Source organism: Acromyrmex echinatior, unplaced genomic scaffold (genome assembly GCF_024713525.1).
Source record: "Acromyrmex echinatior isolate Ae372 unplaced genomic scaffold, ASM2471352v2 Scaffold20, whole genome shotgun sequence".
NCBI classification, from domain to species: domain Eukaryota; kingdom Metazoa; phylum Arthropoda; class Insecta; order Hymenoptera; family Formicidae; genus Acromyrmex; species Acromyrmex echinatior.
In genome coordinates, this window is record NW_028259054.1 from 578,638 (window position 1) to 593,431 (window position 14,794).

Consider the following 14,794-nt stretch of genomic DNA (forward strand, 5'->3'; position numbering starts at 1 on the left):
AATGGAATCACGTTCCGAGTCAGGACAATCCCGCGGACCCGCTGTCCCGGGGCGTCATGCCGGGTTCCCTGGCGCAATTGGAAATCTGGTGGTCGGGGCCCTCCTGGCTGGGACGTGGAAAAAACTGGTCTCAAAAGGCTCTACCTGTGGACGTGGCCAACGTCCCTGAGCGAAAACTTAAGGCTATCACCGCAGTGAGCGCTGATGTACAAGAACCTGACATATTCTATTCAAACTTTAACAGGCTCATTCGAGTCTTTGCGTACATAATTCGTTTTACAAAAAGATCCAAAAGTTCAAGGGATTTCAAGGGATCCGACCATTCTCAGGAGATCTCATTTTTGCAGAATAAGAACATTCCACGTATATCTTTCAATGAGCAGCAACAGGCAATTTATCGTCTAATCAAAATAATACAAACGAGGCATTTTTCAAGTGAAGTGAAGGCACTTAGTAGCTGCAGGGCTGTTCCTACAAACAGTTCTATCTTAAAATTAAATCCATTTCTTGACGATTCTGGCATCTTACGTATCGGCGGTCGTTTGAGAGAATCCTCCTTACCTTATGCCTCCAAGCATCCCATGCTGTTGCCTGGAAATCATCCATTTTCCCGCTTAATTGTGATACACGAGCATGAAAGGCACTTTCATGCTGGACCACAAGCTACTCTGGCCGCCGTACGTGAGCGTTACTGGCTCACTTTCGCGCGTAACGTCATTCCACAAATTCTCAGGAGATACATCGTCTATTTCAAGAGTTCACCAAGATTCGCTTCCGCTATTATGGGAAACTTACTGGAACCGCGGGTTAAAATTTCTTCAAAAATATTTGGTCAATGTGGAGTGGATTATGCCGGCTCCCTCTATTACAAGGAAGGTGCTAGAAGATCCTAAGCTGATAAAATGCTATATCGCAATTTTTATTTGTTTAGCCACCAAGGCGATCCATATCGAATTGGCATCTAATTTGTCGTCAGAAGCATTTCTAAACGTCTTCAAGCGGTTCGTAGCAAGAAGAGATTGCCCTTCGGACATCTTTTCTGATAATGGACTAAACTTCGTCGGCCGAACGCGAATTGAACGAATTAAGGGAGCTGCTGCGTAATGAGTCAACTCAACAACATATCCAGGATCAAACATTAAATTTAGGAGTGCAATGGCACTTTATCCCACCACGCTCTCCCCACCATGGAAGTTTATGGGAAGCCGCCGTGAAGGCGACTAAGCAACATTTGTCTCGCATTACAAGGAATTCCAATTTGAAACGCGAAGAGCTGGAAACATTGCTCATCCAGATTGAAGCGATATTGAACTCGCGTCCTCTCACCTCTCTTTCCGAGAACCTCAACTTCACCTCTCTAACTCCCGGACACTTTTTAGTATACACCTCTCTTTAGGATACACCTCTCACAGCGTATCCAGAGTCATTCCTGGACGAGGTACCTGTAAACCGTCTCTCCCGATGGCAATACATACAGCTATTGCGACAACATTTTTGGAAACGATAGACCCGCGAGTACCTTCACCAATGCCAGGAACGTAACAAGTGGCAGATAAACGAACCGTCCATACATGTCGGCCAATGGTTATCATCAAGGAAGACAACATTCCTCCTATCATGGCTTCTGGGAAGAATTCAAGACATACATCTAGGCAAGGATACCATGCACCGTTACACACGTTGTAACGGTGCGTACTGCTAACGGCAGTTACAAGCGACCGATTACTCATCTCTGTCTACTTCAAATTGAAAACTAAGGTCTGGTTATGACATTGGAAATTTGACGTTTTTTGTGTATCTCTTGGTTCATGTTCATGTCTTAGTATTATTATCTTCATCGTTGACAACATGATGTTATTTTGTGGATCAAACATATTCATTTTGTATTTGTATTGAAAGGCGATTCTTTCAAGGGCGTATGTTGGCACGTGTCAGTATTTAGCTCAGCGTGTGATGCCAGCCCGTTGGCTTGCGAAGTGATTGCGACGTGATTGCGGCATGGTTGCGGCGTGTCGTGTCGCTGATAAGGCCTATCGAGAGGGAGGGCATGCACTATGCTGCTTGCGTGCGGATCCGCCGCGCTTTTAGATTTTTCGGCGCTTCCGTGTGCGATCTCCTTGCGGTGAACATGTTCAAGACCGGTGTACAAACCGTTTTTTATTCTTTAATCTGACAGTGTACGCGAGTGCAAATTAAGAAATAATAAAGCATTTTATATCAAGGTAAGGTTTCAGCTTTTATCACGCGCAACTAATTCCTTCGGACAAGCCACAAGGCATGAGACACAAGTCTCCGACTACGAGAAAACAGTGTTTTCAGTTTCACATAACGCAACGAGGACACCGAGGTCCTCTCCCTAACAAAGATTAATTATAAACATCATAAAAAATATATATGTCATTAATCAAGAAAAATATAAAATATTTATTCAACATAAATTTTTAAATATTACACAACATTTATTATTATAAATATATTTATTATCATAAATTGTCACATCTATAACAAGAAAAGAAAAATATTAATAATTCAACACATAAAATTCACATAAAATTGACAGTTTTTTACGCAACAACTACAGTACCGGCAAAAATTATCATCTTTTGGTTTTTGAGTATAACTTTCGTCAAAGAGTATCAAATACGCTCAAAATTTTACGTGGATACCTGATGGTAGATGCATTTTGTACATGAAGTGTAATAAAATTTGACAATGTTACGCCATGATTTTTGAATTTTTTATTGATTTTGGCAAAATCGCATTTTTGTGCTTTCTTTGTTTTTCATGTCGCAGCCATTGTTCTTACGGTCTTAACCTAATTTTAGCAGTAAATTTAGTGTTTTACATTATGGCAAAAATCCATGGTGCTCGAGATATAGACGACAGCAGAAGGCTATCATAGAAGGCCGCAAAGGACGACTGTACGAAGAGCTCGCATAACAGTTTGACATTTCTAAATCGGCGGTAACCAAATTGTTGAAGCGTTGGAAGGCCCAGGGAGGTTATGTCAAGAAGAAGAAAACCGGGCGACCGCGTTGTACTTCTTCTGTCATTGATCGCATATCCTCCGCATATCCCGCAGCAATTCACGTTTCACGGCATCAGGTATTGCCAAAGAAATATTAATTTCTGGTGAGTCTGGTCCAATCATACGGATCATATGTTATCATCTGCAGGACTACATGGACGACGACCCGTAAAGAAGCCATTTATTTCCGCCAAGAACCGGAAGGTGCGAGTGGAATGGGTGAAAGCTCATCTTAATTGGACACCTCAGCAGTGATCCTCTGTCGTCTGGAGCGACGAAAGTAAGTTTTTGTTATTTGGTACTGACGGAATAACATGGATTCGTTCTAAATGCAAGCGCTTCGACCCTAGTACTAATTTCCTACAATGAAACACGGAGGTAGTGTGCTTTCTCTGCAAAGGGAATGGGTCCCCTTCATAGGATCGACGGCAAAAAATATACGTAGACATCCTCGAGAATGTGATGCTTCCGTACGCAAAGCGTTTCCTTGGTCGTGGCTTTATATATTAGCAAGATAATGATCCAAAGCATCGCGCGGCTAAAGTGCAGAAGTGGTTTCGACAGCATCGAGTAACTTTTCTAGAGTGACCAAGCCAATCGTCCGACCTAAATATCATCGAACCGTTGTGGGATGAACTCCAGAGACGTTTAGCTAGTAAGCGAGCTACAAATATGGCCGAAAAATTCGCCTAATTGAAGGAAGAATGAAAGAAGATTTCTCAGTCGACAATTGATGCACTTATTGATTCTTTCGCCCAGACGCTGCCTGTAATCGATGTCAAGAGTTTTGCTACAAAATATTAGAGTTGTACAATCTAAATTATGAATTTTTTGTTCATTTTGAAGACATTTATTTTTGTTATGGTAATTAAAAATTTATTATGAAATTTGACATATTTTAGAGATTTTAAATAAAATTAATTTTTACAAGTTATTGTTTTTATTATTTGATGAAAAGTTATTTGTTCAGTAAACTATATCTATTATTAAAACATATTATAATTTGATAGAGATCTATATAGTTTAAAAAAAATTATGCTTAAAAAACCAAAAGGTGACATAATTTTTGCAGGTACTGTATCATTATGAATAATATGTTTCAATTTTTTTCTTCTAATTTTACAGATTCATCGCATTTGCAAAACAAATTCTATATGGCATCTTTCCTAACTTTTTTGCTACCAACGCAGAATAATTTTGATGAAAAGAAATGAACCTAAAAAATAAGAGATATACATTAGAGAAAAATATCTGCCCCACCAACTATCATTAATGTATTAGGTGTTGGAATTAATTCGTAGCGTTTTACAAGTGATGGGAAGTACTTTCATTAATGTATTTTTTAATGCTCATGTGAAATAAATAACATTCTTTCATTAAAAAACGCTACGAATTAATTCCAACACCTAATAACATCAATATGTTAGAATTTTTCATGTAACTATGTTATCTTTACATATACTCTCATTATATTGAATTTAATATATTGAATTTGATAATTTGATATGTATCGTAAAGCAACTTTTTCCGATAGATTTCTTAATTTCCATTCACACCATCCACTTTGTCATAAAAGAGGTGTAATTTATGGAGTTGTGGGTAAGATTTTTTGTTTGTGTCATCCGAAATTCTAACAAAATAATTTGATTGACGCTATTAAGATTTTTTTACAGAATGGGTATCCGTTACATTTTATTTTTTCGACTATTCATAATAGAATCAAATATCACATTAATATTAGGTTACAAATAAGTTTTAAAGCGTTTTTTGTGTAACGTATAATTTAAACTTAGAATTCAAATATTTTCGCGCTCTTTTGATATGTAATGGCGCTTAATGTGTACTATTAAAAAACATAATTGACTTCATAAAATTGGAAACTTAACCTCAAAATTAAATGGTTTTAAAATGACGAGCGACAAGCAATTTATTCGACATTACATTCGATACGAATTTCATCAAGGAAAAAGCGCTGCTAAAGTATGTGAATCAATTTGTTCTGTTCTTGGAGTCAATGTTGTATCCAAAAGTACGTGTGAGTTTTGGTTTAGGCGATTTAAAGAGGATGATTTTGATGTTAGCGATAGAGAACGTAGTGGTGCTCCTCAGAAGGTTACAAACAATAAATTGCAAGCATTACTCGATCAAAACTCATGTCAAACACAAAACGAACTTGCACAGCAACTTGGAATAACTCAATAAGATATTTCAATTCGTTTACGGCAGATGGGAAAGATTCTGAAGGAAGGAAAGTGGGTGCCGCATGCATTAAGCGAAAAAAACAAAAATGATCGTCTTGAGAAGTGTTTAAATCTGTACAATAAACAGCATAGAAAATCTTTCTTGTGGAAAATCGTGACTGGTGATGAAAAGTGGATTTTTTACGATAATCCTAAAAAGAGAAAACATTATGTGGGTCCAGGACAACCCACTACATCAACGCCAAAACGCAACATCCACAATAGCAAAGTTATGCTATGCATCTGGTGGGACATGAAGGGTGTGTTATATTATGAACTGCTCCATCCGAATGAAACGGTTAACAGTGATCGCTACAGTCAACAATTGATCCGTTTAAATTAAGAAATCGAACGAAATCGTCCATTTACTGGCAAAGGAAAACGTCCTGTGAAATTGCTTCATGACAACGCTAGACCTCATGTTGGTAAACCTGTAAAGGAAACGTTGCTAGCTCTTGGTTGGGAAGTTCTGCCGCACCCAAAGTATAGCCCAGACATAGCCCCTTCTGATTATCATTTACTCCGGTCAATGCAAAACGTCTTGTCCGGTGTACACTTTCGAGCAGCACTTTGAAGAAGTGCGAAAATGAGTGGATAATTTTATCGCATCGAAAGACGAAACCTTCTTCGCTTCTGGAATTCGCAAGCTGCCCGAAAGATGGCTAAAAGTCATAGATAATGATGGAGATTATTTTGATAATTAAGTGTTTTCGTTTCTAAATAAATAAATATTAAATTTCATTAAAAACGCTTTAAAACTTATTTGTACAAAGATTAATAATTTGAATAAAAATAAGGATGACACTGAGAGATTTTTTACGATTCCATATGTTAATACGATATTCGAAAGATTTATACCTATTATTAATATGTTTAATTGTAAATTGGCTTTTACTGTTCCTAACACATTAAGAAATAAAGAGAGGAAAGGATGATTTAGAACACGTTCAGAATCAAAATGTGGTCTACAGAATATCTTGCGAGGATTGTGATGTCAGTTATGTTGGCCAAACTAAAAGACAATTAAAGACCAGATTGCATGAACATATTTCTGATATCAATATAAGTTCAAAATCTCCATCAGTGATTTTCAACCATCGTATTGAGAAGAATCATAACTTTAAATGGAATAAAGTGGAAATATTAGATGTAGAACCTTCATATAATAAAAGGTTGATATCTGAAATGGTCCATATTAAAAAACAGAAGCATGGGATAAATAGACAAAATGACACGGAGTCTTTGCCGGAATTATATTCTGACATTATACATTCTTTTTTTCTTTCCTAACATCTCTCCTTTTTTCTCCCTATTTTTCCGTTTTTCGTTCTCGATAATGTTTTTCTGCTTGACATTTCGTTGTTTGACATGTGTAAGTCAGATGCTTGTTACCTTTGCGAATTTGCTTATAATAACTTATAAAATAAAAAGACTATTATATTGTACCACGAAATGCACTACAGTCTACATTTCTTTCTCGTTGTATATTATTGGACTCTTAACAGATTTACTAAGGTACATTATTATATTACTAATTTTTATGTGATTAATATTAATTCTTTTTGTTCACGGTTACTTTTCCAGAATTTTCTTATGACTTTGTTAATTCTTAAAAATGACTCGCAGCGTATTACACAGAAAGAAAAAATTTTATATTAAGGAATTGTAAGAATATTGTAAGACCATGTACGGATTTTTAATTTACCAGGTGTATGCATAAGTTTTTTCCGGTTTTTTGGTAAAAAAAAAACACGTAATTTTCAAGGGAAATTAATTTTTTTTTATTCAAAATATTGGCCATCGGCTTCTACACATTTCGCCCATCTTTCAGGTAATTTATGAATACCATGCCAGAAAAACTGCTTGTCTTTTGCGGCAAACCATTCGTCGAGTTATTTTCCAACTTCCTCGAAATTGCTGAAGTGCTGCTCTGCAAGCGCGTGCCCCATTGTGAAGAGGTGATAGTCAGATGGCGCCAGGTCTGGGGAGTACGGCGGGTGCGGAAGGATGTCCCATCCAAGCGATTTCAAGGTATCTTTCACTGGTTTTGCTGTGTGAGACGGCGCATTGTTGTGTAACAAAATCACTTTGCCATGTCTTCTGGCCCATTCCGGTCGTCTTTCGATTAATGCGTGGTTTAAATTAATCATTTGTTGGCGATAGCGTTGTGTATTAACGGTTTCGCCGGGCTTCAAGAGTTCATAATACACAATACCGCTCTGGTCCCACCAGACACAGAGCATGGTCTTCTTGCCGAAGCGATTTGGCCTTAGTATTGATGGACCGGCTTCGCCAGGTGAAAGCCACGATTTTTTCCGCTTCGGGTTTTCAAAATAAATCCATTTTTCGTCACCCATCACAATTCGATGCAAAAATTTTCCTTTCGTAGCGTTGAAACAGCATTTCACAAGTGACTTTGCGATTTTCCATTTGATGTTCATTCAAATTGTGTGGGACCCATTTACCGAGTTTATTGATCTTTCCCATTGCTCGTAAACGTCTGCTGATTGTTTCTTGTGATATATGTAATGCTTCTGCTAATTGCCGTTGAGTTTGAGTTGAGTCTTCATCCAATAACTCCTGCAATTGCTCGTCTTCGCATTTTTGTGGTCTACCAGAGCGCTCACTGTTTTTCACATTGAAATCACCATTTTTAAATTGTCGAAACCATGTCTCACATGTTCTAATCGATGGAGCGTGTTCACCATATGTTTCTACCAGCAAACGATGACTTTCAACAGCCTTTTTCTTTTGATTAAATAAAAAAAGCAATGCGTGCCGCAAATGTTCTTTTTCAGGCACAAAACTCGACATGATCACTGAACGATAAAACAAAGACGCTAGTTTTTGGCGGACTCAACTTGTGTGTGTTTGTAGTTAAATGTCAGACGAATAAAATGGCGTATGTGTCAAATTAATACGCTGCGTACTTTTCGCTGGCGCCATCTCTTAGTTAAACCCGAAAAAACTTATGCATACACCTGGTAGAACGATGTTTATATTATTGTAAGATTGCATTGAAAATGACTCGATTGGAATTGAAACGTTTGATTATTTTAATTGTTTTGTATTAATTTTGCTTATTTAAATTAAAATTATTTTATACGTTATTGGCTCTTTGCCCTTCTTTTATACTACCTTTTGTTAATATATTAATATGTTGAGTGAGAAATTATAACATTGATATTATTTTTGTTGATGATTACGGGAATTTCATTATAAAACATTTGTATACACGATTCGGTATCAACCTTACATATTACAGTTGATTTTGAAGGTTTTCAATCAGGAATTCCAACAGCAATTCATTTTTGTCTCAAGCTTAGATCTTGAGCAAATATTGTGCAGCAATATTCATCTTCATTAGAGTTCATGCATTTAAAAGCACTGCACCTGGCAGGTATTTTATAATATGCACAAATTCTGATATCTGAAATGTAAAAATTCGTAATTTTATTTCATGTATATACGTACAATAGAGGACGGTACATACTTCCAAGATTAATAATATGTATCACTTACAAAGATCTTACCAATTGAGAAGGAAATTGCAACACAAGGTGATAAGCGTATTGCTTTTGTAGTCATCTAATTTAAACAGCATACCCCCATCATGGCTCTACGGAGCTTGATTACCAGGTCCAATCAGAGGAAACGAGTCACGTGACGCAATTTGCCTCTCTCCCTGTGAGAGGCTCTTTAGTTTGTTCACGTCGCACATTTCAAAATATTCAATGCGCTCCAATACGTTCGCGTTACTGGAACTAATATGGCGACTAGATGTTGGCGTCGCGTTAAGCTAATCACACACATTTTTCGTAACAATAACTGTAACGTAAATTTTTGACCAATCGCGTTGCTCGATTCGGTCGTCCGTAACCATAAAGGCTTACACATAATAGGCACAGGCAATAGGCACAGGCAACAGTGAATAACGAGCCGTCCAATAAGAGTTCTGATGTATAAGTTCGATTGTTACGTCCCAAGGTCCAACCGTTGGTAATTGATACCTGGACAAACCGGGGACCAATGGCGGGTAACAAATCGAGAGTTGCGCGTCCTTTCGGTTAAGAAGAAACCTACGGTAATCCCTTCATGAATCTTGCTGGTGGTTCGGTCCGTGGTGCGGGACACGCGGCTCAGTCTGGACTCCGGTTGGTCAGCCTCCTTGTAGGTGCTCGATAATTGGCCGGCGCTGATTCCGCTCGTTCACGCACACGATCTCCAAGTTAAACGATAAACGTATACGCGCGGCGGCGTTTATTGTAAAAGGAGAGGTTTCGTCAAATATTATTATATATATGTACTTATAATTGCTCAAAAGTAATTAGTGTATTTTATAACTTCTGCAGTTGCTACACACATATCTAGACTTATGTTATAACTAATAATTAGATGCGGTTAACTAGGAAGGTTAAATAAGATGTACCTATGATTAGATTGGATTGCTCATGCGAGTAGAATTTAGGAATTAAACTAGAAATCACGATACTCTGGAAGAGACCGTTTCTCTTCGACCAGACCTGACCCCGGGAGGTTTTGAACTAACTCCTTAAAACACTCGCTGTTCGCGAGAGAGAGCAAGTCCCGTTTTTAGAACCCGAACGCTTTCAGGAAAAAGGTGCCCCTCCATGCTGGTAGGGCGCGTGAGGTGGGGAGAAGATGTCAGGGGCGGTCCCTGCAGTTCTAGTGCCCCGTCGGTTATTGAAGTAAGGAAAAATTTGTAATTTGGCCAGGGACATTCCTGGACGAGTTTTATAAGTACCGCTGACGTGACACCTCCCCCCCTAAAAAATAAAATGTTGGACTGTGTCCGACGTTTTAACAATTATTTGATTTTTTTTTTTTTATGATATTAGCGCAATCATCTAACTTACCGCAGGGTTACATGTTTATTTGCTTAAGGACCAATTGTTTATCCTAGCGATTATCATTTATTCGTTTTCTTTATTTTGCAGCATTGCGCGGAGTTCCTTGTACTGCACGGGTCTCTCACTCACGTTTTCACTTGATGTTGGTGCAGTGGGGTTAAGGGTTTGAATTTCTGTCGTGGAATGGGGATTGGAAACAGGGAGGTGGGCCCCCCAGTCCTTTTGTCTTCCAGGTGTATCCTTCTCGTTGGGCCCCGCTAAATGAAGCAGCAGTTGTGTGACGGAGCCCCAAATGGCCCCAAGTAGATGCAGACTCCAGCTGTATACCGAGTGAAGCGTGTAGCCATGGATTATTGTGTCCGCGATCAGTTTTATTAGCTTGATGATAAGAAATATTGCCATAACTCCTGCGCTCGCTGACGCGAATGTAATGAATCCCTGCCAAAGACGTGTCCCCGCGCTTTCGGCAATTCTTTCCAGGGATCTCTCGTCAAAAAGGTTCGTCATCGAGATGCTTCCTGAGGGTATGTTGTGACCCATTGCTCCTCGCGCCAAGGTATTCAACATTTGCGGTTTCTCCACCGGAAACATTATATGGTTGCGGAGTCTGTTCAGATCTTCATCCGAGTATATCCCGCTGGTAGCGAGCGCTGCGGGCGTGACGTATTTCCACGTTGGTCGAGTTAATGGTTGGATGATGGGTGGGGGTAGAGATTCTACCGGGCGCGGCATGAAGCGAAACCACGTCTCGTGTATTTTATACATATTTGGCAGGAGTTCGCTGCAATCCTTATGTGTTCCTGTTCGCGTTAGTATCCTTGATCCGGGTAGAAGGAAAGCTGATCTATTTCCATAGGTCACAGGCAGTTCAGCGAAGCACTCTTCTGTATGTCGAATTTTGCACTCCACTGGGACACATTTAATGAGATGTATGGCTTCTCCGGCCACCACGGCCGTATACCCAGGGGATTTCATGATGCGGTGCGCCATTTCATCCGGTGCAATGCTGGACAATGTGAGGGCGTTCTGGAGTATTTGTTTTTCCAAAGCGCATTTTTGCTCCGTTATGTCTCGATATAAGCGCGTTAGTTGCGTCCTGATGTGTTTCTCTACGTACACGAACTTAGAATTTACATAGGCGAAAATATCCAAGTTGTTCACGGAGATTCTTGATCGCACCCTGAAAGCTCGGTTTTGCTGTGTTTCCAGAATAAAGAGTTTTGGGTGTTCCGTTTGCATCAGTGTATACCCGCAGAGGTTGCTTTTGCCTGCTTGCGTGAGCGCGAACGTGATCTCTCTCGTAGTGACCGTGTAAATGGTAGGTGCCGTCTGGTTGGCCTTGGGAGTTAATTTGCTTGCTTGTCCTTCGTACAGGACGTCGTAATGGCTGAAGTGGCAGCTATCGGGCGGTATCATCGACCAAAAGGTCTCGTCTCCATCGGTGTCGAGACACTCTCCGGCCGTGACCTTACAGTGTAAGCCGGAAGGTAAGATAATCTCATGTAAGTTACGGCGAATAGGCGCCTCGAAGTCCCGCAGTGTGACCCTAATCGTTGCTTGTACTACGACGCTGTCCCACGTTCCATACGGGTCGCTATACTGGGCGCCGCTGCAACGTCCATCCACGGACGTATGTCCGGCGAGGGTGATGCTCCTGGTAGAAGAACTATTTGGTTTCAGGCTAGTGATGTAGCCATCTCTTCCTCCCAAATCAATTGCACCGGTTTCATGAATTCTTCGGCAGTTGCTAACCGCTGTTTCTTGCAAATATACTCTCCTTCCGCCATGCACGATCGATACATGAGAGTGCATCCCGCAATAATATATTATGCGGTCGATCTCAATTTTACACTGGATTACTCTGGTCTTGTCGAAGTCCGAGAGCTGGAGCAATTGGACGTGAGTGTTCTCGGTGATAGGCTCGATGTCTTCCAGATTACAATCCCCTATATCTAATAGAGATAAAGATGTAATATTAAGGCCGTGGCCTCCGCAGTCGTAACCCACCAGCCCTCTCGCTGGCAGGGTGAGGAGCGCGGTGATGATGCCGAAAATGATTCCCCGTATGTCCATTCTTGGGTGCGTTTGTTGTCAGACTAATGCGTCAGTGAGTGTCTCTGCGTTAGTTTCTTCTGCTAGGCCCGGGATGGGGGTCGTCATCCTCGGGTAGATGTGCTCCGCGTTCTCCGATATAACGCAATTTCTTTAGTTTATTGCTATGTACTATGCGAGTCCTATTGCTATTTATCGCTATCTTAACATTATTGTTCCTTAAAATCTCTAATATTTCGTGTGGCCCGGTATATTGGTCGGAGAGTTTCCCTTTTACGGGTTCCTTTAGTAAATATACCTGGTCACCGCGTCGGAAGGTTCGGGGGTTACATTTCTCGTAATAAACCTTCGATCTTTGTTTCGCTCGGCAGAGATTCTCTCTGGCTATTTCCTGTGAGTCTCTGAGTCGGTCGAACAATGAAGTTATATAATTTACGTATGTTTCACTCATGTCGCTCGGCAAAATAGGATCACTCGTCGGAATTCTAGCTGTTTTGCCGAAAACCAACTCATGTGGTGTGAATTTCGTGCTTTCATGCATGCTTGTATTGTAAGAGAACGTTGCTAACCTTAATTGTTCGTCCCACTCTCGCTCTTTGTCGACGTACTGTTTAAGGCATTCCCAAAGTACGTGATGGCTTCTTTCGATCGAGCCATTCGATTGCGGATGATAAGCGGTTGTCTTACATTGCGATATGCGGAATTTTCGGGCGACGGCGCGCATAAGGGCGCTCAAGAAGTTTGAGCCTTGGTCGGTGAGAAGCGCTTTAGGGGCGCCGTAGATACAGATAAACTCATTTACGAACGCGGTGGCTACATCGATGGCGGTCGCTTGTTTAAGCGGTATCGCGAGAGAATATTTAGTTAGGAGATCCTGTATGGTTAAGATATACGCACTGCCGGCTCGAGTCTCGGGTAACGGCCCCATAATATCCATCGATATTTTTTCGAACGCAGCGGCTGGGGTATCCGTTACGACCATCGGCTGGCGGGTCTTCAAGCGCACAAGTTTTTTTAACTGGCAATTTCTACAATTTTGAATGTGTATCTGTATATCCGATTTCATATTAGACCATTGATAACGGTTTTTTATGCGCCAATAAGTTTTCATTATGCCTTTGTGGCCACCCGTCGCGGAGTCGTGATATTCTTTAAGTATTCGCAGTCGATCGTCGACTGGGGGGGTTGAAATTTTATTGGTGCATATTGTTATCTTAGCGCTGTGATTATTAAACGTGTCGTCCAAGATGTCTCTAATTTTTCCCCACGATACCCTATCTATATTATCTTTACATAGTGAGGCCGTCGTTAAGCCGAGTTCGTTGATTACGCTTAATAATGCTGCAATCGCTTCGGTTATTACTTGTCGCCCTATTGTCTCGGATACGCGTTTTTTGATTATCAGAGCGATTATGTAACGATTTTTGTCGCTAATTAATTTGGCGCGCCCGAGAGTGGCGTTTTCGATCCGCGGGAGTCGCCCTTGTTCTGCGAGCATGCGCGCTCCCTTGTCGCAGGGTTCGCCCGTCTGTGTGGTAAAGATGATAAGATTATCCTTGTGCATAATGAAATTGTCACGTACTTCTCGTACTTTAAAACGTTGGCAACGAGTGTCGGGAGTGTCAGGTAATGGGAAGTCACTGTCTTCGCTGCTGTCGTCTAACTCTGTATCGTCTTCGTCTATAAATTCGTCACATGTAAGAGAAACTACATCTTCTGGAATGTCATGGCTTTGTCTAGGCGGAGTAGTTTTTGCAGGCAGAGCCGGGGCGGATGTTGAGTCGACACTCTCGTTCAATGCAAGGGGGAACAAAGGTTTATGACTTTTAGTTTTATTGATGGTTTCCTCTGCAGTTACTTCGACCACCGGATTCCTTGACAGCGCATCGGCGTTCGCATTTATTTTTCCTGCTTTATAACAAATTTTGTACTCATATTCGGTGAGTTTGAGTTTCCATCGTGCGAGCCTAGACGTGGGGTCTTTCACGGAATGCAGCCAGATTAAAGGCTTGTGGTCTGTCACGAGATCGAACCTATGACCGTATACATATGGTCTAAAGTGATTCACGCTGTATATTATTGCTAAAAGTTCTTTTTCAATTGTAGAGTAATTTTGCTCGGCAGAATTTAGGAGTCGGGAGGCATATGCGATGGGGCGGTCCTTACCTATGGGACCTTGACTAAGAATTCCTCCGACAGCGTACTTTGATGCGTCGGTTGTAATTAGAAATGGTCGCGTAAAGTCTGGGTACTGTAAGAGAGGTTCCGAACATAGTAAGGTTTTAAGGGTGACGAATGCGTGTTCCTGTACGTCAGTCCATTCAAATTCTACATCCTTCTTTAGTAAGTTGGTTAGCGGACGAGCTATTCTGGAGAAATCTGAAATAAAATGCCGATAATATCCTGCGAGCCCCAAGAACTGCTTAACGCTTTTCGGGTCGTGCGGAAAGTTTTCCACCGCATGAATTTTTTGTGGGTCCGGTCTAACTCCGTTTTTGCCGATGATGTGGCCCAAGTATGCGACTTCTTTGCGCAGGAACTCGCACTTGTCAGGCTGGAGTTTTAGATTCGCTTTTCGTAATCTTTCGGCTAATTTATTAAAT

General features: G+C 40.7%; 1 protein-coding gene and 1 long non-coding RNA gene across 3 annotated transcripts; one reads left to right on the forward strand and one right to left on the reverse strand.

Moving 5' to 3' along the window:
• The first annotated feature begins 2,483 nt into the window (after window positions 1–2,483).
• On the forward strand, window positions 2,484–7,127 carry LOC105143773 (uncharacterized). Of its 2 annotated transcripts, none has more exons than XR_015548327.1 (4): window positions 2,484–3,105; window positions 3,177–3,308; window positions 3,612–3,892; window positions 4,154–7,127. It is a non-coding gene; the product is annotated as an uncharacterized LOC105143773 (long non-coding RNA). The 2 variants fall into 2 exon arrangements; XR_015548326.1 differs by having other exon boundaries at window positions 2,491–3,105; window positions 3,379–3,892.
• Window positions 7,128–8,011: 884 nt separating this feature from the next.
• LOC147906569 (uncharacterized) lies at window positions 8,012–12,230 on the reverse strand. Its single transcript, XM_087416297.1, has one exon. The coding sequence runs from the start codon at window positions 12,210–12,212 to the stop codon at window positions 10,203–10,205; it is 2,010 nt and encodes a 669-aa protein (XP_087272423.1). The 5' UTR covers window positions 12,213–12,230; the 3' UTR covers window positions 8,012–10,202.
• Between the last annotated feature and the right edge of the window lie 2,564 nt (window positions 12,231–14,794).

Excerpts from the sequence above, each read along its gene's own strand:
- LOC147906569 (XM_087416297.1), bottom strand. The coding sequence starts at position 12,212 with ATGGACATACGGGGAATCATTTTCGGCATCATCACCGCGCTCCTCACC.